At 44.9% G+C, this 27,712-nt stretch overlaps 1 protein-coding gene across 7 annotated transcripts in view; it reads right to left on the bottom strand.

The window, feature by feature from the left end:
• LOC124556688 (centromere protein J) overlaps nucleotides 1-27,712 on the bottom strand; it is a 288,468-nt gene that overhangs the window by 86,638 nt on the left and 174,118 nt on the right. For 4 of the 7 annotated variants that reach the window (XM_047130658.1, XM_047130657.1, XM_047130659.1 and 1 more), the window contains one exon: nucleotides 1,797-2,033. The exons of the other annotated variants lie outside the window; for them this stretch is intronic. In XM_047130658.1, the coding sequence (XP_046986614.1) occupies nucleotides 1,797-2,033 (237 nt within the window). The remainder of the gene's footprint in view (nucleotides 1-1,796; nucleotides 2,034-27,712) is intronic. 7 annotated transcript variants of the gene reach the window in all.

Here is a 27,712-nt window from a genome sequence, read left to right as displayed (position 1 = left end):
TGAGGACATCTTATTCACATTCCTCCAGAACCTCAACAACTTCTCCCCCATTTGCTTTACCTGGTCCTACTCAATCCAACAAGCCACATTCCTGGATGTTGACCTCCACCTCAGAGATGGCTACATCAGTACCTCCATCCATATCAAACCTACTAACCACCAGCAATACCTCCATTTCAACAGCTGCCACCCATTTCATACCACTGACTGTAATTAGCCTCCCATCCTTGTACAAAAACAAATCTCCCGTGCCTTATCTTTCCAGTCTCCCACCACCTCTCAAAGTCCCAAATTCCGGCCACAGAGGAGCACTCCCCTTGTAACTCAGTACCATCCGCAACTGGAGCAACTGAATTACTTTATCTTGTTGTGCCCTGAAATGAGAAATGTCTTGCCCAGTATCCTTCCCACCCCTCCTACCACGGTATTCCGCCGTCCATCGAACCTACACAATATACTCGTCCATCCTTATACAACCCCTGCTCCCAATCCCTTACCTCATGGCTCATACTCCTGTAATAGAGATAGATGCAAGATCTGTTCCATACATCCTCCTACCCCCACCTACTCCAGTCCGGTCACTAACATCACCTATCTCATCAAATGTAGGGCTACCTGTGAAACCAGTCATGTGATCTACAAGCTAAGCTGCAACCACTGTGCTGCATTCCATGTAGGCATGACAACCAGCACGCTGTCTGTCCGCATGAATGACCACTGACAAACTGTGGCCAAAAAACAAGTGGACCACCGTGTTGCTGAACGCGTTGCCAAACATGATATCCCTCATCTCAATGACTGCTTCATAGCCTTTTCCATATGGATCCTTCCCACCAACACCAGCTTTTCTGAATTGCACAGGTGGGAACTTTCCCTGCAATACATCCTACGTCCCCTTAGCTCTCCTGGCCTCAACCTTTGTTAGTCACTGTCCTCACCCATCCAGCCCCCTCCCTCTTCCCATTCCAGCACTACACAGCCGTCATTTCACTGCCCCACTCAGTCTTTTAATTTCTTTTTATTTCTCTCCTTTCCACTACTTACCCCCTCCCTCCACCACGTCTTCTCTCCTGCCCACCGTCTGAACTGCAACACTTCACTGTCCGCCACTTCCACCATACTATCCCTCCCCCTCCCCGCCCCAGCCTCCTCCTTACCTCCATCCAGTTGCCACTTCCATCATGCACTGGTGCTGTGTGGTTTCAGTTCTCTGAGGCTGCAAATGTGTGCACAAGTTGCGTTTGCGTGCGTGCTTGTGTGTGTGTGTGTGTGTGTGTGTGTGTGTGTGTGTGTGTGTGTGTCTACTGCTGACAAAGGCCTTAATGGCTGAAAGCTATAATTGTGTGATTCTTTTTGTTGCACCTATCATGACTCAGCATCTCCGCTATATGGTGTGTAGCAACTTTCCTTCTCTGGTATGCTTACATCCCTACTTATTTTACATTCATGTCATCAAAAATCACTTCATCCTTGACGGAAGTGGTGTCTGCTGTCTGAATCATCATTTACTACTATCCACAATTGGAAATGAGATCACTCTGACGATTTTGAATTACTCAATCTGCAGTGAACATCCATAAACATTTTAACAGGTCAGAGAATAAAATAAACTAATGTAATATATATATAACATTCCAGACAGTTTTTAAAAACTGCAGTTACAAAATTAAAATGAGTTAACTTTCTACATTTCAGTTGTCACCTAGGGAAAAGCAAAATTAAAGAGTACAACATTTCTAATGCTACAAAAAATAAATATAAGTTGCAGATGGAAATCTAATTATGTAGTCATTTACATCTCCATTATATATGTCAACTGGTGACTCTTCTCTTTTCCCTTTTAATGTTTTTCTAAGACTGGCTTCAGTTGGATTCTCATGAGCAGCTAAAGGAATACACCGTTTTGGCATAATGTCACAAATCTGTAATGGAGTCTCCAAATCTTGCTTCTTCAAGTCATTCACTTGATTTGGTACGGCACAGACGAATTTCATTTTATCTCCACTTTTGGGCCGATTGACAGATAACCTCGACTGCAAATAAATTAAACAGTAGTGGAACCATTAATATGAATGTGTGTATTAGCTCTATTAGTTAGTTACCAAACATAGCTTTTAGAGAAGAGGTCACTTCAGCAAGAAGAAAGTTAGTTTTCAACTAGGTAACACCATTATTTATTACAGATGGTGGTGGTTGTTGGATGTTTAAGGGGGACTAAACAGCGAAGGTCATCAGTCCCCCATTTATTACAGAAATTACACTTCAATCTGCTATTCACCATCCTGAAAACACACAAGATGATTTGCAACATCTGAATTTTAGGCTAACAGGAGTAGAAAAGGCACTTTGTATGGCAAGATGGAATCAAGGACACAACAACAGTAAGATAATGAGATGTTGGAGTGGCCAACATAAAATTTCAACAATTCAGTGGTTTAGTCCAGAGACTGGAACATGGATGTGTGATGCTTCATTTGACTTTAGCTTTAGGTAAGTTTGATCTGTTAATGTGTTAATTTATTTGGACTGTAAAAAAAAGTACCATTTTAATAAAAATGTCATAATCGTTATTAAGGTATTTTGGGCTTTCATTAGGGAAAAGTATGCATTTCTTCACCACTTAATAACTGACCAAAGGCTTTAGAAGCTCCACAACCACCTTCACCATGCTAAGAAGCGAGTTCCTGAACATACAATAAACTTCACATTTCCTGCAATATACGCCACAGGGATGTTGCAAAGCTCGTCTTGGATTTCTGTTGGGAAGGTCAGGTAATATCACTTTGAGCTATATATATTTCACTGGAGTGAGATCTGGAACAAAAGAAGGCAGTATAAGGTGAGTAACTTCATACTATTCTGCAACCACTCTTGTACTATTGTCATGGTGTGACTGGTTGCTAATGGAAACACACATCTCCCCCTTTAGATATAGTTGTCGTCCTAATGGGGTCATAACTATTTTCATGAGAATACTAAGAAACATCACCATGACCAGCTGTCATGTGAAGCATGCAAAATTCATAATATGACAACACCATTCTGCCTCAGAAACATTACGCCTTCAAGATGCCTCAGGATTACATCTGAGGTTGAAACAAACTCTGTTGCCTGCCTTTTCATATGAAACCATTGTTAGCTGAGGAAACTACAGATTCATTGGAAAACATTAATTTTTCTAGTTATAACTGACACAGTCCTTGCAAAATGCTAGTCAGAGTCGTTAATCCCTACAAGAGTAGTTCTAGTTTACAGCTGTACATTTTCTCCATACAGACTTTCCAAAGCAGGCGGCAAATGGCATCCGCCGACATGAGAAATGAAGTAGCGCAGTTCATCTGCACAGAAGGGGAATAAAAAGGGAGCTGAGCCCTAGCTTCCAGAACTTGCTGTAGTCTCCCGCCTTTTTCCAACAGGCATGGTATTACTGACTTGCATCGACAATGCGAGTTGGTAGCAAGCATCGAAGGAATAGTGAGGCAGACTTAGGCAAGTTAATATCTACTGAAAATGTCTAGGGAAGGAAAACACAAAATTGAGGTAAAAATTTTTCAGTAGTGCACTCAGAGTAATATTTAATTGAATAGGAATGTTTAATTGTCCCTGGCTTTTTCAGGGTGAATGATTTTTTGGAATCTGTCTCTTTCATCAAAGTGAATGAGTGTGACATGGTTAAGCATGTTTCTATTTTTTAGAGTTGAATAAATTACATTAAAGGACATAATCTTTTATTTCAGAAAAATCTTACTAGACCCAATGATATATTTTCTAAACAATAACAAAACATCAAGCCCAGTTAGGCTGCAGTTTAATTTTCTATGTAGACATGGGTGTTGTAAGTATCTCCCTCAAAGGTTCAATTGAGAATCCTTAAGCATACAGCCAGTTCAGTTAAAATTACAGGGGAGTAGTGGAGAGTGTTTACATGTGGCATACTGTGGCAACACAATTTTCAGGTTCGATAATCGTGGAAAGGAACTGTACTGAACTATGCACAACAACAGTAGGGAACAGTGCACATGAACAGCAGCAGTTAGTGACACATGCCAGAGATGTGTCGTATGTGTGAAACAGTGAATACCATCATTAAGCAGAAGAGAAGACTGATTACAGTGGTGGGAGACACCAACATCACAACATGCCACCAGCAGTAGCATAGCGAGATAAGGTCTCAAACAGAAAAACACTTGAGTGTAGCAAAAGGCTTTACTGGTGTAGTGGATTGCATGTGGCATTGATGCTATAGGCATCGTTGAGTAAAAGTAGAAGTGTGTCACACATGTGTTGGAAATAATGTAGCATAATATGTCATAAAGTGACTTTATTGGTGTAAAAGTAGCACAAATTGAGGAGGGAATTAGTGAGATGGGTAGTGAACAGAATTTTGAGTTATATAAGCTGGGAGCGGAAACAGAAAAAAAGGTAGACACAGGTTCAGGCACTACAGAAATGTCAGTAAATAGTGTAAGAAATTCTTGTGTAATGGACTAATTAGTAGGGGTGGATGACAGATGAAACAGGTACCTACAAAGGCATTTACATCTGCAAATGCTCCTAGCAACACTAATTGGTCAGGCCAAGGAAACTGCAGCTAGAATAAAGAAAGAGAGAGATGAGAACAATAGATAACTTAGATAGAAATACAAAGGAAAATGCCGCCAACATGAGACAAGTAAAAACTCGGCAATCAAAGTTTATCACTGGGTGGAATGAGCAGTTGAAAAATAAGGAGGAGGAAGAGGAAAGGGCAAAGAAACAATTTGCATGCGCAAACTAAGAATTGCCGAAGTGGATGTAACTGTGATGAGATGCGTGCAGCTAATCTCTGCGTGCAGCTAATCTCTGCGTGCAGCTAATCTCTGCGTGAGTTATGGTAAAAACCTTAGCAGAAAAGGTAACCAAAATTAGCAACAGAAGTGAGGTGGAAATTGTCAACATAAAGACGGAATTAGCAATGACTTGTGATACTGTGAACAACTTCAGCAACTTTGTAACTGATATTTTACAGAAAGAAGCTGGAAACATCAACAAAGGAGTAAAGAACATAGCCATAAGTGATGTGGAAAAAGTACAACCTTGTGATAGAGATTGTAATAGATCCCAACCAACAGGGAGACTACATACAATGGCACTTTTGTGCAGTTTCACCTACGGCGATTTTGAAAAAGCCTTTGTATGGAAATATTAGGCACAGGAAACGCCAAAAGAAGTCAAAAATGAACTGGGACTATGAGCATATAATAAACAGATGGATAAGTTGCTTGTTGGGATGTTAGAAAAATAACTAGAATTAAATACACTGAAGCGCCAAAGGAACTGTGAGACCGTCAAAGACTGAAGAGAATCATTCAACGTGACAGACTTGCAACCCTTCTGCAAACTGCTGCATATTTCAAAGCTGGGCCATCAACAAATGTCAGTGTGCGAACCATTCAACGAAACAACATCGGTATGGGCTTTCGTGTACCCTTGATGACTGCATGACACAAAGCTTTACGGCTCGTCTGGGCCCGTCGACACTGACACATTGGACTGTTGATGACTGGAAACATGTTGCCTGGTTGGTCGAGTCTCATTCCAAATTGTATCAAGTAGATGCATGTGTACAGGTATGAAGACAATCTTATGAATCCATGGGCTGTTCAAGTTCGTGAAGGCTCTGTAATGGTGTGGAGTGTGTGCAGTTGGGAGTGATATGGGACCCCTGATACGTCTTGATATGATTCTGACAGGTGACACATACGTAAGCATCCTGCCTGATCACCTGCATCCATTCATGTTTGTTGTGAATTCCGATGGACTTGGGCAATTCCAGCAGGACAAAGCGACACCCCACACATCCCGAATTACTACGGATTGGCTCCAGGAACACTCTTCTGAGTTTAAACAGTTCTGCTGGCCACCAAACTTCCCAGATATGAACATTGTTGAGCATATCTGGGATGCCTTGCAACACGCTGTTCAGAAGAGATCTCCACCCCCTCATACTCTTACGGATTTATGAACAGCACTGCAGGATTCACGGTGTCAATTCCCTGCAGCACTACTACAGACATTAGTAGTAGAAGAGTCCATGTCATGTCACTTCTGCACGCTCAGGGGGAGGGGCTACATGATATTAGGTAGGTGTACCAGTTTCTTTGGCTCTCCAGTGTATTTGGACACAAGAGAAAACCTTAATAAGATTGGTAACGAACAGGGTGTTGGTGCAGTATGGAGATGTCATAGGATGTGATGGTTGAAGAAGGAAGAGCAAGGAAAAGTTATTTTAAAAGGTATAGAAGAAAAAGCGTATGACAAACTTGTCATAACTATACCTAATAGGAGATGTATTTGTAGGAGTTTTACTAACTCAAATGTGAATTGTCATAGTAATAAGATTAACAACTTTGAACTTTTAGAAGATGGGAAGTTTGTTACAGATATATAGCTGGGTTTGACACAGATGAAGTAAATTTTAAGAAACAGGACACACACAAATTTCTGAAACCAGTTGGCTTACTGACAGACAGAAACAGGGTTGGAATCTTTGTTGTGGGAGTATAGTGATTTTTAGCAATGTTCCAGGAAGTTGCAACAATGGAGTGCTACTTGCTTGGGCATAACATGATAGTATTCTCAGGTCACATCACTGTAGAATATATTTTGGATTTATCATAGTAGACTTACTAGGTAGACAATGTACTTAGAGCGATCTGACAATGTAGTTGCTGATGCTCTGTCAGGGTTACCACTATGAGAAGTTATTGAAATTTTTTACCAGGATGAGGAAAATTTAAAATAAGGTACATGAAAGGGGTGAATGATGAAAAGGTTATTAGGTCACTGTGTAACAACTTTAGAAGAAGCCAAAATCATGATTCAAACTGGAAATTGGTAAAACGTTTGGTTAAAACGAAGCATGAAAAATTGGGTCATGTATTACAAGGTATTCGACGGAACACTTTTAGAAGAACAAATGAGAACTCATTACTCGAAATTATATTGCCCAGAGGAGGAAGCCAAAATATTGATTAAATACATACATTAGAGTGTGGTATTCAAAAATGCATGCAGAGATCACAGGAAAGTGTGTGTTTTTATAATACGGCCAGGAAAGTAAGAAAAAAATTTTCAACCTATGATAAATGCCAGTGAGGCAAGTTAAGTAACATAATACGTCTACGTGAAATGTAAAAAATATCCATGAACAATCTATGGACTTGGTTGTGGTTCTTTACCAAATACTAGAGGTGGACACTGCTTCATTTTTGACACGGTGGATGTTTTCTCAAAACTGATTAAATTATATCCAGCCAGGAAAACCACAAGTAAAGAAATTATCTCAAAAATTGAAACACATTATTTCAGGCTTGTTGGAAAGCCAAAAGCTATCTTATCAGACTAATATATATATATATATATATATATATATATATATATATATATATATATAGAGAGAGAGAGAGAGAGAGAGAGAGAGAGAGAGAGAGTGTGTGTGTGTGTGTGTGTGTGTGTGTGTGTGTGTGATGAACTAAAAGTGTTGTACACGCATGCACTCAAAATGACCACACAGTCACTCTGTATCACACATTCACTCTCACATACACTAAAACCAATTAGGAGGGAAGAGACCTAATCAAGGAATTAAAACACAGAGAAAACACAACACAGAAGAACTAAAAGAAAAGCACAGGGAAATGTGACTCGCTGACCACTTACAAAACACTAGGGTGAGAGAGCCACCCTTTGACACATTAAGAATGTCTCCCAAAAATCTTGTTAAAAACTCTGGACAATTCACAAAACTTTAAAATCCTAACCACATTCGTTTGATCATTACATAAAACAGACAGCGGATCTGCCGGCAAATTTGCCCCAGTCCACTGGTTGGCAAATAAAATGCACTCCAATAAAATGTGGTGCACCGTGATCTGCACGCCACAAGCAATACACATTGGAGGGAACTCTACCCGGAGTAAGAATCCATCTCTCATATGGCTGTGGCCTAAGCGAAGATGAGTAAGAAGGACCTCATCCCACTGATGTGGCTGGAAGGAAGTACTCAACAGACGAGTTGTTGGCTTGATGACACGGAGCTTGTCATCGGTCACTGCCAGCCACTTGTCTTCCCATTGAAACAGGACTTTGTACCCCAACAGCGAGGTGATAGCATGCAGGAGGACAGCACACCGAAATACCAGAGGATCACGACATGCCTCCTTGGCTGCTCGATCCACCCTTTCATTCCCCTCAATTCCAATGGCCCAGGTATCCAGCAGAAAGATACCTCCTTCCCCAGATGTTGTAGTTGTAGCACGGTATCCTGGATATTCTGTGTTACTGTATCTACTGGTTACAAATGTTGGAGAGAGTAAACAGTGCTCAGAGAATCTGAGCAAATGAAAAATCTAACACCAGGAGAATGTCTCATCTGCTCCAGTGCTACATAGCACATAATCGTGCATTGAAAACAGTAAATTCTAGAGGCTGTCTGACCTTGAGGGCACAATGCAGGAAAATGACAGAGGAATCAACTGTCCTCCCTACTTAGCCCCATCCATAAGAACAACTACATGGGTGTGGACTCAAAATATCAGAGAATATCCCATTAAAAATGGAAGCAGGAGTGCTATATCTAATGCACATCGCCACATCTAAAATCACAATGGGTCTCTCCAGTAACCAGTAGACCCTGTATTTGGGGTCATACTGGCTCCACACCAAGTGACTCCAGCACATGCTGCACGCAGATCATAAATGACATTGTGGCCCGAGGATGGTTGGAAAAATGGTATTCCAGAGGTGGGACAAGCAACAGTATGGTGTGCAGGTGAAGTTGGGAGCTGTAAGGAGCTTATACACCTGACACACCACGAAGAGCTGGTGCCAGATGGTAAGTGACAGTTCCCCTGCCTCAGTGCAGATGCTAGGTATGGGACCAGTCCAATAAGCACCCATGGCCAGCCAAATCCTCTCATGATGGACAGCATCAATGATCCGCAAGTAAGAAGGCTTCGCTGACCTATACATCATGCAACCATAGTCCAGCCGCGAATGCACAAAATCCCAATAAAACTGAAGGAGATGCGCCCTGTCCACTCCCCACGACCTGTGGCTAAGGCACTTGATGATAATCAGTGCCTTCAGGGTTCTGGATTTCAGGTCGCGCAGGTGTGGTAACCACGACAATCGAGAGTCAAAAATGAAGCTCAAAAACCGCACCGTGTCTCATATATGTAAGATGGTGTCCCCCATATTCAAAGCAGTCAAATTAAAAAGATGACGAGACTGATTAAAAAAAAAAAAAAAAAAACACACACACACACACACACACACACACACACACACACACACACACCTGTAGAAAACAGGAAACCCATCTTTGCAGCCCACTACTCCTAACCTCCGCACTGTAAGTTGCAACTGACTTTTTGCCATTGCAACACTGCAGGAGGAACAGAAAACAGTAAAACTGTCTACAAATAAGGAGCACTGTACAGGACTCTTTACCATAGATGTGATACTGTTGATGGCTATGGCAAAGAGGGTAACACTTAAAAAACTGCCCTGACAAATAACATTCTCCTGCTCAAATTGATCGGACTGCATGTCACGAACTCATATCCCAGAAAATTGCTGAGACAGGAAAGACTGTATGAAGATGGGGAGCTGGCCATGAAAGCCCTTTCGATTCAGTTGTGCGAGAATACAGTGTCTCCAAGTAGTCTCATATGCCTTACTTATATCAAAGAATATGCCGATACAGTGATGATTTCGGAGGAAAGCCTGCTGAATAGCCACATCTAGGAGGGTCAGATTGTCGACAGTGGACCGAAATCATCGGAATCCTCACTGAGAGGAGCCAATGAGTTGCCTCGTCTCTAACAACCAGACCAGCTGATGATTAACCATTCACTCCAGGGTCTCTCATACATAGCTCATTAAGGCAATACTCCGATAACTACTGGGACACGTGCAGTTCTTTCCTGTTTGAGGAGAGGGGTCAGAATTGCCTCCCTCCACAAGTTGGGGAAGTTGGCCTCAGAACTGTTAGACCTGAAGTCCAACATAACCCACTCTACAGTCGCACGATAACGACAAAATGCCAGATCTTGGCTTGCATTGGCAGTGGTTTGTGCAAATATTCGGCCAGCGTCTCAGTAATGTCTCTGGGTGTTGTATGGAGGGTTTCACCACTGCAGCTATCAGTGAATGGCTGCATTAACTGGAAATCCTCCGGATAGCTCCCCATACTTTTATAGAAGAAGTGGAACGATCGATGGAGTCCAGGAACTCTTGCCGGGACCTTTTCTTAATCTCCCTAATGGCACTCGCGACTTTAAAAGCCCTAAGGTTGTCTGCTGTCGGTCGGCATTTAAAATGTCGAAAGGCCGCACGCCTTTCCCGGATTGTGGAACAGCACTTATCTGTCCACCAAGGTACTTGTCACCTCCTAAGATCATCTGAGGACTGTGGGATGGAAAGGTCAGAGGCATGATGGGTCACTTGTGTGATGTGATTCACCCATCTTTGGATGCTGTCGCAGTGTCTGAACACAGCCAGCTCGCTGAAATGCATCCAGTTAGCCTTGATGACCATCCATTTTGGGGCTTAACTTCAGGTGGTGAGCCATGTAGTGGGTGAATGCAGATTGAGAAGTGGTCACTGGAATGAAGGTTGTCACTGAGCTCCCACTGAACAATCAACGAGGGCGGGAGAACAGAAAGAGAGATTGATGGCTAAGAGTGACCCTGCAGCAGTAGAGAAATATGTGTGAGTACCCATGTTGAGGATGCACGGCTCACGAGATGTCATGAGGCCTTCCAAACTCGACCCCGAGGGCAAGTATTGGTTGAGCCCCACCACAGGACATGACGGGCCTTGAAGTCTCCCAGGAGGGGGAATGATCACAGCAGTTGTTCGATAAGATCCGTGAGATCCTCAGAGTCTAGTGCATCTTGTGGAGGTAAATACAGTGAGCAAACAGTGATCCTTCAAAACACATGAATTTAAACTGCAACTGCTTACAGGTCAATAGCCAAGGGGAGAGCAGAATATTGGTGCGCGTTAGTGATGAACACTGCGGCAACTCCCTTGGCCCTTTCCCCCCCGATAGGTCATCCTTGCAGTATAGCGTATATCCCTGTAGCACAGGGACATCTACCGGGTAATCAAAAAGTCAGTATAAATTTGAAAACTGAATAAATCACGAAATAATGTAGATAGAGAGGTACAAATTGACACACATGCTTGGAATGACATGGGGTTTTATTAGAACCAAAAAAATACGAAAGTTCAAAAATGTCCGACAGATGGTGGTGGTGGTGGTGGTGGTGGTGGTTGTTGTTGGGATGTTTAAGGGGGACTAAACAGCTAAGGTCATCAGTCCCCCATTCCAAAAACAGGCGAGACATGAAGGCGCGAAGCAGATAAAACCCCAAGGGGAAGGAGACGCCCCCCCCCCCCCCCCCCAGGCACTAAAGAACACAAATTAGGCAACAAACACTACAGAAAAGAAGAGTACAGACGAACACCAGACAGAAAGAAACAGAAGAAAAGAAGATGGCCGGAGACTGGTTGACGGACCACAAAAACAAAAAAAAGGGAAAGAGTCAACCATCCGACGACACACCAATACAGCAACAAATATGGAGAGACGCGAGGACAAAAGACACAGAAAGGGAAAGGTGCAGGACCCCCCTAAATGGATCCATAAAAAGGACTAGCACAGATAAAATGTAAAACATTGTCAGCCATAGAGGCATCGTCGCATAAAATCGAAGGCAAAGTGCCCGGGAGATTAAAAGACTGCCGGAGGGGGCGCAGTCGGGGACACTCCAATAAAATGTGGGCGACCGTCAGCCGGGACCCACACCGACACGGGGGGATCCTCCTGACGCAAAAGATGGCCGTGCGTCAGGTATGTATGGCCGATGCGGAGCCGACACAGGATGACAGAGTCCCTGCGAGAAGACCGCAGGAAGGAGCGCCACACATTGGTCGTCTCCTTGACAGCCCGCAGTTTATTAGGCGCTGTCATGCCTCGCCACTCAGCAGACCACATCCCAAGCACCTTACGGCGCAACACCAGCTGCTGATCGCGAGCCGTGAGGCCGATCTCCAAAGCTGTGGCGTCGATCGCCCCTTTGGCCAGCCTGTCAACATGTTCGTTCCCCGGGATGCCAACATGACCTGGCGTCCAAACCAAGACCGCCGAACGACCAGAACGGGCAATGGCGGAAACAGACTCCTGAATAGAGGACACCAGTGGAGAAGAAGGATAGCAGCGGTCGATGGCCTGAAGGCTGCTCAGGGAGCCAGTGCAGATGACGATGGACCTACCTGAGCAGAAACGCATACGCTCAAGAGCGCGCAATATGGCCACCAGCTCTGCAGTAAAAATACTGCAGCCAGCCGGCAAGGAGCGCTGCTCAACATGGGCAGCGTGTGCAAAAGCGTAGGCAGTGCGACCATCAACCAGGGAACCATCAGTGTAGACAGTCTCACAGTCCGAAAAGGAGGCGAGGAGCACAAGAAAACGGCGATGGAGGGCCAGAGGCGGAACCGAGTCCATGGGTCCCTGTGCCAAGTCCAGACGGATGGACGGCCAGGACAAACACCAGGGAGGCGTAGGTGCACGGACCGGAAGGGAGGCAGAAGAGGGAATGACCCCAGTTCCGACAGCAGGGACCGGACGCGGACAGCTATGGAAAGTCCAGACCTAGGTCGCCGTTCGGGCAGGTGGAGGACCATGGCAGGGAAAAGCAGGCAACGATTGGGATGGCCTGGCGAGCAATGCACGTGGACAGCATAGTCGGCGAGCAGTCGATGGCGGCGAATCCGCAGCGGGGAACCCCAGCTGCCACCAGTAGACTATCCACGGGGCTCGTACGAAAAGCGCCAGTTGCAAGCCGAACCCCACAGTGGTGTATGGGGTCTAACAACTTCAACACTGAGGGTGATGCAGACCCATAGGCCAGGCTCCCATAATCGAGCCGGGACTGCACAAGGGCTCTGTACAATCGCAGCAGTGTGCAGCGATCTGCACCCCAAGACGTGTGGCTAAGGCAGCGGAGGGCGTTGAGGTGCCGCCAGCATTTTTGCTTCAGCTGAGTAATATGAGGAACCCATGTGAGCCGGGCATCAAACACGAGTCCCAAGAAGCGGCAAGTGTTCACCATTCCAAACAGGTGGCCGTCGAGGTAAAGTTCAGGACGAGGGTGGACCGTCCGACGCCTGCAGAAGTGCATAACTCGAGTCTTGGCTGCAGAGAACTGAAAACCATGAGTCAGAGCCCATGATGCTGCCTTGCGAACGGCTACTTGCAGCCTGCGTTCGGCGACTCCCGTAGTCGTGGAGCTAAATGAGATGCAGAAGTCGTCGGCATACAAAGAAGGAGACACCTACAACCCCACGGCGGCAGCCAGACCATTAATGGCCACTAGAAATAAGGAGACGCTCAACACTGAGCCCTGTGGGACCCCATTTTCCTGTATATAAGATGAACTTGAGACGGCACCCACTTGCACCCGGAAAGAGCGGCGCAATAAAAAGGTTTGAAGAAAAGCCGGGAGCCGTCCACGAAGTCCCCACTCACGTAACGTAGCAAGGATATGATGCCTCCATGTGGTGTCATATGCCATCCGCAGATCAAAAAACACAGCAACGAGATGCTGACGTCGGGCAAAGGCCATACGGATAGCAGATTCCAGCCGCACCAAATTGTCCGCTGCAGACCGGCCCTGACGGAAGCCACCCTGGGATGGAGCGAGGAGACCGCGCGACTCAAGGACCCAACACAGACGCCGCCCCACCATACGTTCCAGCAATTTGCACAAAACGTTGGTGAGGGTAATGGGACGATAGCTGTCCACCGCCAGTGGGTCCGCACCGGGCTTCAAGATGGGGAAAATAAGACCCTCTCGCCATTTGCGACGGGAACACGCCCTCGCTCCAGATGCGGTTAAAGATGGTGAGGATGTGTCTCTGGCAGTCCCTGGAGAGATGCTTCAGCATCTGTGCATGGATGCAGTCCAGTCCTGGTGCTGTATCAGGGCAATCGGCGAGGGCAGCGAGGAATTCCCTCTCGCTGAAAGGAGCATTGTATTTTTCAGAATGACACGTGCGGAACGATAACGGTGTCTGCTCGGCTCGCTCCTTGAGAGAGCGAAAGGCGAGGGGATAAGTTGCAGTCGCAGAGCTCTTAGCGAAGTGCGCAGCAAGGTGTTCAGCAATGGCGGCAGCGTCCGTGCAGACAGCGCTGTCCAAGGAGATCCCAGGGACACCCATAGGGGTCTGGTGTCCATAAATCCGCCGTATCCGGGACCACACGAGCGAGGGGGAGACACGGGAGCCCAAGGATGAGACATACCGCTCCCAGCACTCCTGCTTACGCCGTGTAATAAGACGACGGGCGAAGGCACGGAGCCTCTTAAAGGCGATGAGGGTCTCGAGAGACGGGTGCCGCCTATGACGCTGGAGGGCCCGCTTACGGTCGCGAATAGCCTCAGCAATCTCCGGCGACCACCAGGGTACAGCCTTCCTCCGAGGGAGGCCAGAAGAGCGGGGGATGGCAGCCTCGGCCGCCGAAATGATTGACATGGTTAACACACGGACCACCTCGTCAATGTCACCCTGTGGGGGAGACTCAATGGTTGCCGCGGAAGTAAAACCCGGCCAGTCAGCCCTGTGGAGAGCCCAGCGGGGCAGGCGCCCAGAAAAATGACACTGGGGCAGTGACAAATAGATGGGAAAATGGTCACTACCACACAGGTCAGGATGCACTCTCCAGTGGAGGGATGGGACAAGTCCGGGGGTGCAAAGAGAGAGATCGATGGCCGAGAACGAGCCATGGGCTACACTGAAATGCGTGGGAGCACCGGTGTTCAAGAGGCTAAGATCGAGCTGAGCCAACAAATGCTCCACGGCACGACTGCGGTCATCGGAGACAGTCCCACCCCATAGAGGGTTGTGGGCATTGAAATCGCCCAGCAACAAGAAAGGTGGCGGCAGTTGGGCTATCAGAGCAGCCAGGACATGCTGCGCGACAGCACCATCCGGTGGGAGGTAAATACTGCAGACGGTAATAGCCTGTGGCGTCCACACCCGAACAGCGACAGCCTCTAAAGCTGTTTGTAGAGGTACAAACTCGCTGTGAAGAGAGTTAAGGACATATATGCAGACGCCACCAGACACCCTTTCATAAGCTGCCCGGTTCTTAAAATAACCCCGACAGCCACGGAGGGCGGGGGTTCGCATCGCTGGAAACCAAGTTTCCTGCAGAGCAATGCAAAGGAAAGGATGAAGGCTGGTAAGTTGGCGGAGCTCAGCTAGATGGTGGAAAAAACCGCTGCAGTTCCACTGGAGGATGGTATTGGCCATGGATGGGAAAGGCGTGAAGGGACTGGGGAGGCAGATTACGCCGCTGGGTCACCTGCTGCCTCCGATTGAGCACCTGCGCTAGTGCTATTCATGGCGTCTGAGGGACCGGCGAGATCGAGGTCCTCAGCGGACGCCAGAATCTCCACCTCGTCCTCAGACGCAGAACTGGAAGGTTGCGGTGGGGTGGCTGCCACCGCGAGTTCCTTGGGCTTAGAGCTCTTCTTCTTTGATTTCTCACGCTGCTCCTTGGGTTTAACTAGCTGAGAGGGCTTCACCGATTCAGTCTCCGGGACTGAGGAGGATCGTGAAGCCCTTCGACCAGCTGATTGTGGGCACTTACGCCACTGTTGGTCGTCAGCCTTCCCGTTGGTGGAAACCTGGGAAGGGAGGGACCCAAGGGACCCCTTGCGAGCGTGAGAAGCCGAAGAAGTTGGACACTTCTGCGGCTTAGAAGCGGGGACCGACGTCCCCGATGGGGGGGGATGGTGTTGGTCCTGAGGTAGGCGGCACAGGAGCAACCCGGTGGGTAGAGCCCCCACTGGCAAGGGGGCAGGAGGAGTTGTACCACTCGTCGATCCGGCCGGAAGTCGCGAAACTGATGGGGCGAGCACAGGTGTTGTAGCAGCAGCGTAGGAAGATGTCATTCTCACTGGATGTAATCGGTCGTATTTCCTTTTGGCCTCAGTATAAGTCAGTCGGTCCAGGGTCTTATATTCCATGATTTTGCGCTCTTTCTGGAAGATTCTGCAGTCTGGCGAGCAAGGTGAATGGTGCTCCCCACAGTTGACGCAGACGGGAGGCGGGGCACATGGAGTATCGGGATGAGATGGGCGTCTGCAATCTCGACATGTGAGGCTGGAAGTGCAGCAGGACGACATATGGCCGAACTTCCAGCACTTGAAGCACCGCATTGGGGGAGGGATATAGGGCTTGACGTCACATCGGTAGACCATCACCTTGACCTTTTCCGGTAACGTATCACCCTCGAAGGCCAAGATGAAGGCACCGGTAGCAACCTGATTGTCCCTCGGACCCCGATGAACGCGCCGGACGAAATGAACACTTCTACGTTCTAAGTTGGCGCGCAGCTCGCCATCAGACTGCAAAAGGAGGTCCCTATGGAAAGTAACACCCTGGACCATATTTAAACTCTTATGTGGTGTAATAGTAACGGTAACATCCCCCAACTTGTCACAAGCAAGTAACCTGCGTAACTGGGCGGAGGATGCCGTTTGTATCAGTACTGACCCAGAGCGCATTTTAGACAAGCCCTCCACCTCCCCAAACTTGGCCTCTAAATGCTCGACGAAGAACTGAGGCTTTGTGGAGAGAAAAGACTCCCCATCAGCTCTCGCGCAAACTAAGAATCGGGGCGAATAACTGTTACTTCCATCCTGAGACTTACACTCTTCCCACGGCGTGGTCAGGGAGGGGAACGTTTTCGGATCGTACTTCTGAGCATTAAATTGAGCCCGAGAATGCTTAGAGACTGCTGGCGGCTGGCCGCCAGCGAGAGATGATGTACCACGCTTCATTGCGGGTCATCTGCCCTGATGCCACCTACTCCGACCAAGGGCCCTCCCCACGGGCGCCACCCAGCCACAGCAAAGGCCACCTGGCAGGATGGCCGTTGCCGGGAGTCCCGATACCCAAGGAGGATAGGCATCTACTCCTTGGCATACGTGGGGAGTTAACGGCGCAGGCATCAGTAGAGCGATCCCTGTGTTGTCAGGGGGCTACAACCAAGAGGGTACATGGCGGCCCCACCACAACGGACTGGCTACCGTGCTGGATCTTAGGTGCAAAAATGTCCAAGGTCGTCGTCGCAGTTAAGAGAAACACTGCAGAGTGCAGCGTGGTAATCGCACCCAGGGACGTATCCCCGCCCAAGAGATCGAAAACGAGCGGGACACCATTGCAACGACGAGAAAGCCCGCTAAAGGTCTAATTGCACGACGGATACAGTGCACCATGTAAGGCGCCCTTCCCCGATTGGCTCGCTCTTCGGAATAATTTAGAAAGATGGAGGTCAAACCCGAGAGGGGACCATCACAGAAGGCCGAAACATGTGAGACTCCTTTTAGTCGCCTCGTACGACAGGCAGGAATACCGCGGGCCTATTCTAACCCCCGAACCCGCAGGGGGTTCCGACAGATGGCGCTTCATCTGATCAGAATAGAAATAATTAGCATAACAAAGTAAGACCAGGCAAAGATGATGGTCTTTACAGGAAATGGTCAATATGTCCACCATCATTCCTCAACAATAGCTGTAGTCGAGGAATAATGTTGTGAACAGCACTGTAAAGCATGTCCGGAGTTATGGTGAGGCACTGGCTTCGAATGTTGTCTTTCAGCATCCCTAGAGATGTCAGTCGACCACAATACACTTGCGACTTCAGGCAACCCCAAAGCCAATAATCACACAAACTGAGGTCTGGGGACCTGGGACGTCAAGCATGGCGACAGTGGCAGCTGAGCACACGATCATCACCAAACGACACACGGGAGAGATCTTTCACGCGTCTAGCAATATGGGGTGGAGCTCCATCCTGCATAAACATCGTACGTTCCAGTAGGTGTTCATCAGCCAGGCTGGGGATGATGCGATTCTGTAACATAGCGACGTACCTCTCACCCGTCACGGTAGCAGTTCCTGATGTATTGCTGTCCAGTGCCATCTGTCGGACATTTTGTGAAATTTGTTTTTTGTTATAATAAAACCCCATGTCATTCCAAGCATGTGTGTCAATTTTTTCCTCTCTATCTACATTATTCCGTGGTTTATTAAGTTTTCAAATTTATACTGACTTTTTGATCACCCTGTATACCTTTAAAATGCATTTCTTGTAAACAAAAGCACAAGGGATGTGCCTGTGCTAGGAGTTTCAGTTCCTCAATCTGAGTCCTGAACCCAATCATGTTCCACTGTCATATGGAAGCCACATGATCGGTGCAGTTTTAATTTACCCCTATACTTGCACCGCAGAGGTGAAGCACTTCAAGAGTGATGGGGAGTGGAGAGGCTGCCTGGGCCCAAGGCATCTAACTCCATGATATCCTCCTCATCAGTCAGATGGGAAAGAATGGTGTCTGACGGCTCTCAGGACATGACCCAGACGTCGTGAGCCTTTCCCTGCACCCTGTCCTTTCAAGGACGAGAGGGAAAGGGGATGATGAGATGCACTATGCTTTTCTTGTACCTTCTGGATGCTCACTGTGGAACTGTTGTTAGTCTTTCCTGGAACAGCTGCCTGGATTGCTTTGTCCTCCCTCTATTTTCCTTTGACATGTGCACGTGCAAGTACAGGTGCTTGTGGTGGATACAGGCACACTAGGCATCGTCTGTGTTGAAGCGTCTGCCTTGGGAATAGTTTTCTGCACCATGAAAGAATGTGAGGTGGCAAAGACAGGGGTTTTGTTGCCTTTCATTATTTTTTGGCTTCAGCAGAAGTGATCTGCTTAGTAGTTTTATCTCTTGAAATTGTGTTCTTCAGCAAAAACAACAGTTCATCTACTTCAATATGTTACTGGTTGCAGATTATGAACTGTGGAACAAAACAGTCACTGTAGAAACACAACACATCAGAAAAAAAGACACTATGGGGTAAAAAGGTATGAATTCATAATTCATGTGTTTTTTCAAGTATCTGTAATTACAACTTAAAAACATTCTTTATCTTTAACAGATGAAAAATAAAAGCCCACTGAAGATGCTGCAACTGCAGTGAAACACGTTTGGGTTAAAAAACAAAATTGTGTTTTCCTGAAGGCGGACCCTATCCAAAAACATACGTATTGATAAAGCAAACACGGAAAAAGAGAGCTTCAACCCAAGATGATTATTGTTAAAATATTTGTTTTCTTATTTATTATTTGAAAGTTTGATATTTTTATTTGCTTAACACAAAATCAATGAGTCAGTCTTGTTGTAAGTTTTGTTTCAATTTGTAAAGAATTTGTTAATGTTTTGAGATATGTTTGTCACAGCGAAACACAGGTCACAGGCTTCAAAATCCAAGTATTTTCAGAAAAATGTTCTTAAAAATTGGATATATATTTTCCAAAATTTACATCTTTTGGCCAGTTCTATTATTCTAGTATCAGAATTTTGCTCACATGTTCATGTCCTCAAGAGCCCGGGGGAGGGGGGAGATTGTAATGCAGCTGACCTATAGAAATTGTTTGGTTACAAACAGTAGAAGACCATACTCGTAGTAGTGAACCTTGCGATATTCAAAGTTAAAGACTTCACGCTGACATGACTTTTTCTGGAAGTATGCTAATTGTTTGTTTTCGCATCACAATTAAACCTTAACAAACTATCTTGTCAACATACGAACAATAAAACCCACCCCATTAATTTAAATCCAGTTAAAATTTTTGCTCCTTTATGTCTCACATTTAAGTGCCAACTTTAACAATAATCATTTCCAATCATGTTATTTATTTCACATTTAGATCTGAGGAAGTGATATAAAAAAATTAGAATATAAAGTGTAACTTGAAGAGTTTCATAAATCTAACTTCGATAATCAATGTATCGCATTATCATCTTTGGACTTGCTTGTGTTGCAGCCTTTTGTGTATCTGGGCAGTGTCACATGGCCCATTCTGTTGTGTGTTAGGATAAAAGGGGGATGTAATGAGTTCTTTGTTCATTTGTGGTGTTATTCATGAATGTGCACATACTAACTAGCTGATAGCAACAGAAGAACAAAGTGAAGCTTAAAAATGCAACTCACATCTGAAGCTATTTTTTGTCTGACTAGAATTGCACAAGAATGTAAACCCATAACATTTTTGTAGCCAATCGGACTCAACATGCTCTCAGACATAACAAAATCAACATATCACATGGAGATGATCTACAATATTCAACAAGAAACAAGTGAACTGAATTTTACGGTATAAATACAATTACTAAGACCAACATTCTTGTACTACTAGGTTTTGCATGAAACTCGCTGTAACAGCAAATATTGAAGTAGTGTGAATCTGGCTACATTTCACCCATTAGCAGCAAACAAAATAATCACAACAAGAGGACAACCCGGTAAGAGCAGGCACCACAAATTTTCTATAGAACGGCATTACAATACAATGAACAAGGAATTTGAAGGTTTAGTTGGCGATTACAGTGAAAACGATCTGGCCAATGTAAGAAGGTGCAATGATGTGCAGCCAGCCATCTCAATGTGAGTAACTCATAAAAATGTTTCTGTTTGCGCTGTTTCTATTTGTACGTATTTGCTTGCAGATAGCAAATGTGTTGTTTCCTTCTGTTTTTTTCTTATTTTTTAGATGGCGACTAACGGTAGCAGCTCGTTATTAAAAGTAAGCTATAAAATACTGCAAAACTGTCAGATAAAATAAACCTTTCAGCGATGGCGACTTCAGTAAAGAACGCATTGTTGAGGCAGTGAACTCTTGACGCCACAGATGTACAGACCTTCCCAAAATTAGACTGTCACGAGAAACAACTTGCCACATAGCTGTCATGGCAGCAAGTGTCTACAGGCAGTCTATGGTCAATGCCAGCAAGATTATTGTATTCTCAATTTCTCTTGACAGATCAACTGACATTTTGGACACAGCACAATTTGCGATTAATGTTCATGAAGTAGATAGCAATTTGCATATGATAGAAGAATTATTAGACTTGGTGCCAATGTAATGCAATGAGAGGTATTGACTTGCAAAAACTGTTGAAAGGGCAGTTGTAACAGTTGACCTGAATTGGAATATGTTGGTCTCAATTACCAGCAGTGGAGAGCCAGCGATGTGAGAGGCACAAAATGGGCTTGCAGCACTGTTGCACAAAAAACTACAATGATCAACAGAAGATGTGTATGGAATTCATTGTTACGTACATCAAGAAGGATTTTGTGCTGAATTTTCAGTGATGGAGCATATCATGAAACTGGCAGTCTGAACAGTAAATTTTAAATTTTCCAAAGTCACACAGTCAATTTCAACAGTTTCTGACTGAATTAAACAAAGGATATGGAGACATTATTTACTGCTGCAAAGTACGTTGGTTAAGTGGAGAGGCATGCCTGGAATGAGTTTTCAGTTTAAGACCAAATACCGTTCATCTAGCATCAGCAAAGGTAGGCTTCACTCTCAGCATCCACCAGTGGAAAATGGAAGAATGTTAAGATGGAAATCGCTTTAATACTAGCAACTGCAGGAGACACACATGACAGATCACTGCCACGACAGAACAACTTAAGATGCCATGCATATCGACCAAGCCATCGCCATACAAGATCTGTTTGGTTCTTAACTGGAAGGTGTGCTGACTCTGTAGAAGTGGAAGAAACTTGCTTACCAAGTTGTGATTGTGATGCTGAAAAGCAGACTGTTTGCCATATAATCCAAGAATGTCCTCTTGAGAGCTTACCCTGGCAATCGCACGAAGTTCCTGATAATGATGGAGGCATCTATAGACAAGTTCCATGGCCTAGATATTAGTTTTTAGTTTAATATTTTTTGTGATGCAGCCATATGCTACATAAAGATAGACAAAATGTCCAGGAGCCCTATGAAGGTTTTCCTTGGGAAGAGTTCCCATGCGTCTGTAATAAGGCTGCAAAAGTGATATCCACATCTGCATCAGAGAGAGAGAGAGAGAGAGAGAGAGAGAGAGAGAGAGAGAGAGAGAGAGAAGGTTTTTTAATAATGAAATTAAATAAGTCACTATTATGTGACAATGGTAGTGATGAAAACCAGTTTAATTGCCTGTGTCTATGAGGGTGCCTACAGTTTCTATCAAATACGAATTTTATTATGTCTTCAGTGACCCAAAAATAATTAAGTGATGATGGATATTTTATTTCATTTGCCATATATTTTGGTGGGAGTTGTAGCCAGGGCACTGCTGATGGAGAAGTTCTAGGCACTAAAACTAGGTGTTTTTTTTTCAGTTTTTTTATAATTATTCACTCCATCCTTAACAACATTCGAAAGAGACTTTCTTTCTGCCTCTGTTTCTATATCTCAGCTTAAATTTGTAAGAATTTGCCTCGCACAACATTACTGGTGTAACGCAGTTGCAAACCTGACTTTTTTAATACAAAAAAGGTTGTAATGGAACTGGTCATTGCTGCTGTTTTCCATCATGTATCAGAGAATTGATACTAGCATTAAACTGACAACACTCTCCAACAGAATTAGAACTCTGTATTATAATTCAGAATAAAAAAACTTAAGTAATCTTTTTTTATAAACAGACATAAAATACATGACACTGACAAAAGATTTATTTTCTGAAAACGTAATTATTTTTCATATTTCTATTTTGATTTGAAATTGTTGTTATATTTGAAATTATTGTCCTTATTTCCATTTCTGTGATTTATTTTGAAAAAAACTAACTGTGCGTTAATGTCTCTGGACGTAAATCGATATGGTTTAACATTGCTGTACTCTGACTTCTTGCATCTTTGTACTTCGAATCATAGTTAGTTTGCTCTGTTATGGCTCAAGTAGTTGTTAAATAGTTGTCATGGAATAGTAGTAGTTAGGGAGTGGCGCGAGAAGTAGTTACGGAGAAGTGATTATGAAGTTGTTATGTTCAAATGAATGGATTATACCAGAATGGGGAGAGATTTCAGAGATTATACTGACATATGAGAAGAAGCAAATAAAAGGATTAATGAAGAAATTTAATCATGCAGTGCCAAAACTGTCAGACTTAAAATTACCTAAAACATACCACCTAGGCATTGTTTTTCAGCGACCCACAATTTTCAGTGACCCAGATTACAGATGATGAGTGACAAGAACCAGATGAGTAATTTGTTAATTATTTCGAACTTCCTTCTCGCTTAAAGTGGCTGCACTGACTAAGTGCATAAAAATAATAATTGATGGCATTTTAGAAAAAAATATGGAGGAATTCATAATAAGCTGTATTCTCTTGTACCAACAATCAGTAGCAGTATAATACTGCTCTTCATGATGTGTTGTGAACAGCTTCAGATATTCAAATTTTCTAATATAGCATAATATGAAACCAAGCCACATGCAAGCCATTCTGCATTCCTTGCATGATTGAGCTGCCCTTTACGTGATGCGTTTGCTGTTATCTCACCATTCCACTAAGATGGCATAGCGTCGTGGTGGTGGTGTAAGCATGAACTCAGACCAAAGAGATCTGCATACATGTATCCTTCTTGGCCATGCCTAGTCTATGGGACTAGTCCCAAAGGCACCAGTGGTCAGTCAAATGCCATAATGATAGACTGGGTCTAACAATTTCAAAGCTGGAGGTGCCACCGAGTCATAAAGCTGGCTACAATAGTCCAGCCAGAATGAGACCAGGGCAAGGAATCAGAGCATTAAGCCTCCACATATAACTAGGCTTCAGTTGACGAATACGGGGCACCCAACTAAGCTTCTTATCAAAGAGGAAACCCAAAAAATGGGACTGTGCAACAATGTCCAAGCGCTGGGTAGCCAAGTTGTCTTCTTGGTCATGATGACTTTGGTACAATGACAGAAATGAGTGACCCGCATTTTTGCATGAGAGAATTGGAAACGATGGAAAAAAGTCTAAGTGGAGGCCCTTTGGACGGCACCTTGGAGCTGATGTTACAGAATGAGAGCTGTACCAAATGAAAAAGCTGTTGACAAACAATGCAGGGGGGTGACCAATGTTCACTAGACCATTGATGGTAATGTGGAAGACTGACACTCAGCAGAGAGCCCTGTGGGACACCATTCTCTTGGACCTGTAAAGAGCTGTTTTAAGCGCCAACTCTAGTCCAGAACCATCAGTGGGACAGAAAGTGAAAAAAATTATTATGGAGTCTCGAAAGCTCCACTCATGGAGGGTAAGTAAAATGTGGTGGCTTTTACAAAATAATTTATACTGCTTCAGCCACTTTTTTACTAATATTTAATAATCATGATGCATTGCAGCAGCATGCTTCCATCATCAGGTGTATTCCAGTGACATTTACATTACATTACGCCGAAGTGTGATTACATTCCTTTGCTCTGTGTACCAGTGAGGTTATGTATTGACATAAAATTCTGTACAGAAAGATAAATATATTTCAGTGTGTATATTATAGCTCTGAGCACTATGGGACTTAACATCTGAGGTCATCAGTCCCCTAGAACTTAGAACTACTTAAACCTAACTAACCTAAGGACATCACACACATCCATGCCCGAGGCAAGTTTCGAACCTGTGACTGTAGCGGTCGCGCGGTTCCGTACTGAAGCACCTAGAACCGTTCGGCCACAGCGGCCAGCAGTGTGCATATTATCTTTCTAAACAGGACTGTATGTCGATACATAACATCACTGGCACACACAGCAAATTAACACAATCACACTCCAGATTAATATAACATAAATGTAACTGGAATGAACCTGTTGAGGGCAGCATGTTGCCAAAATGTGTTGTGGTTATTAAATATTAGTAAAAACATGACTGAAGCACTATAAATTATTTCATAAACTTACGAAACAGTTGTAGTTCTCAAAACATTCCATAAAACATGGATAAATTTAAGTAAACTAAATAAATAAATGTGATGGCACAAAGCAGTGTCGTATGCCTTATGCAAGTCGAGAAAGACGGCGATGAGGAGCTGGTGTTCAGAAAAATTTGTCTTGTTGCTGTTTTCAACCTGATCTGATGGTCTGTTGTGGATTATCTCTCAAGGACACTACACAGATAGGGGAGTAAAAAAAGGCACTGAGATTCAAGAACCCAATGTAATCTGCAGCTACCATCCTTTCAAGCATTCAGCAGAGCATATTGGTGAGGCTAACTGGTCGATATATGATGGGCTTTTGCCTGGCAAAGGATGGGGACAATCATATTATCTTTACATTTCAAAGGCAAGACACCTGCGAGCCAAATATGTTCTAATGTCTTGTGTAAATGTGGACTTTGAATAATATTCAGATATTGGATCATCTGGTTATGAATTGAATCAGGGTCAGCGTCATTTGGCATTTACCGGCATGATGTGTGGCTTACGAGCAGCCGCTCGACCATGAAATCCAAGTTTTCTCACTTCCATGCAGTTTGGAATTCCTGTGTGATGGTCTCCATAGATGTCTGCCTATTACACGTTACGACCCTCTTAAGTCAACAGATGAGGCTGGACTGTACTCTTTTGTGCTGTACGTGTTCCTTCATGTTTCCACTTCACTATCACATCGGAAACAGTGGAACTAGGGATGTTAAGGAGTGTGGAAATCTCGCATACAGACGTACGACACAAGTGACACTCAATTACCTGACCACGTTTGAAGTCCGTGAGTTCCACGGAGCACCCCATACTGCTCTCTCACGATGTCTAATGACTACTGAAGTTGCTGATATGGAGTACCTGCCAGTAGGTGGCAACACAATGCACCTAATATGAAAAACTTATGTTTTTGGGGGTGTCCGGATACTTTTGATCACATAATGTATCATTAGACAAAACAACAGCAGTTGCTGACCTTTGGCAGCTCTGTAGATGATGGAGCTTTGCCCACACCTGGGAGAGAGAGGCATATGTTCCCTAAGAATAGACTGAGCATTCCTAATATTCCTTCTTCTTGTGCTTAATTAGCTTGCAAGCCTTAGTGCAGAGTCACTTAAAAGTGAACAGGGCAGCCCATCAAGCATGCCCCTGAAATGTTGCAGGCCCCTATGATGATCATGAATAGCTGTTGGAATGTGTTTGGTCCACCATGGGACTGCCCGGTTGTGAAGCGTGCCTGTAGAAGTAATAGCAGTTTCAACAGCATGGGTGACTTTGTCCGAGACAGCTTCCACAGCCTCGTCAAAGCAGTTTGACAGAGTGGGGGTAAAGGTGACAGCAGAGGCATATAATTGGCTGGCAGTTGGCACTACGAAGAGCCATGGTAATTGGTCTGTCAGGCAGTGACAAGGAAGTGACAGGATCACTGGGAAGTGGTCACTGATGCAAGGATCATCATGGAACCATAATGTAGTGAAGCCAAGAGACTGGGGGAATAGCTTGTAAGGTCGATGGCCAAAAAGGTGCCATGAACTGCAGTGAAGTGGGTAGGCACAACATCAATGATGAGGCACAAATGAATATCAGGAAGACGCTGGTCAATCACGAGGCCTCTACCAGATAAAGTGTTACGTCCCCACATGAGATGGTGCTCACTGAAATACCCTAGTGCGAGAAAAGGGGGAAAGAACTGTTGGATTAAGGCAGTCATCTTAAGGGAGGTAAATCAATGTTACAAACGGTGATAGCTGGGAAGTTTCCACTCACACAGCTATTGCTTCCAGTGTGGTGCACAGGAAAATCCACTCGCTGATAATGTGTGTGCGAACCAAAGTACAGACCCCTCCAGTTGCCCCCAGTGCCAGTGTGATTCTGACAGAAAGCATGGTAACCATAAATTGTTGGGGAATGGTTATCAGTGACATGAAATTCTTGGAGGATGATACAGACTGCAGAATAAGAAGAAATTAGCTGTTGCAGTTTTAACAGGTGACTGAATTATATCCACTGCTGTTACAGTGGATCAGCACATTGAAGGAATCCTGGTTAGCTGTGGAGCAACCAGGAGTACCAGTTATGTCACAGGAGCACAGCCGGTCACCAGTGTGGGCCAGCTAACATATATCAACATTGGCTCAGAATCCGATGCTGTGGGGAGATCTGGAGACTCTGAGATCACTGCAGTACCCTACTCCTCCTCCTCCTCCTCTTTTGCAGCTTTTGGTGTCATACTCTTGCAAGAGCTTATCCAAGAGATGAAGTGTGGGCAGCCCTGAGACACTCGTGCCACAGATCCTTCAGTCACTGACTTTTGGCTTGTGAATTGTTTGTTTCTGAGAAGAGGCATACCGAGAGGGAGCCCTGTCACCAGTAGATGCTGGAGGGACAAGCTGCTTCTCCGACCGGATATTATTATGATGATGATTATGTTTGGTTTGTGGGGCACTCAACTGCACAGTCATCAGCACCTGTACAAAGTCCCAAGTCTTACAAAGTCCAATTTTTTCACAATCCAATCTAGCCACGAATGATGATGATGATGATTATGATGATGACAACACAAATACCCAGTACCCAGGCAGAGAAAATCCCCAACCTGGCAGGGAATCTAACCCAGGACCCCGTGATCCAGAGGGAGCAACGCTAGCCACTAGAAAACGAGCTGCGGACTCTGACCGGGTATGGGAAGTGGTTCCTGCAGATGGTGTCAATGGAGTGGAGTGTGGTTGTAGACCTGCTTTGGAAAAAAACTGAAGTAAGCAGTGTGATGGATGCAACTTTGGTGTAATGGGTCACCATGTCAAAAGCATGCAGGCAATCATAATTTTTTTCTTGCCTCGATACATGACAAGT

This window comes from Schistocerca americana, chromosome X (genome assembly GCF_021461395.2).
Source record: "Schistocerca americana isolate TAMUIC-IGC-003095 chromosome X, iqSchAmer2.1, whole genome shotgun sequence".
Lineage (NCBI taxonomy): Eukaryota > Metazoa > Arthropoda > Insecta > Orthoptera > Acrididae > Schistocerca > Schistocerca americana.
This window is presented reverse-complemented; position numbering and strand designations above follow the sequence as displayed.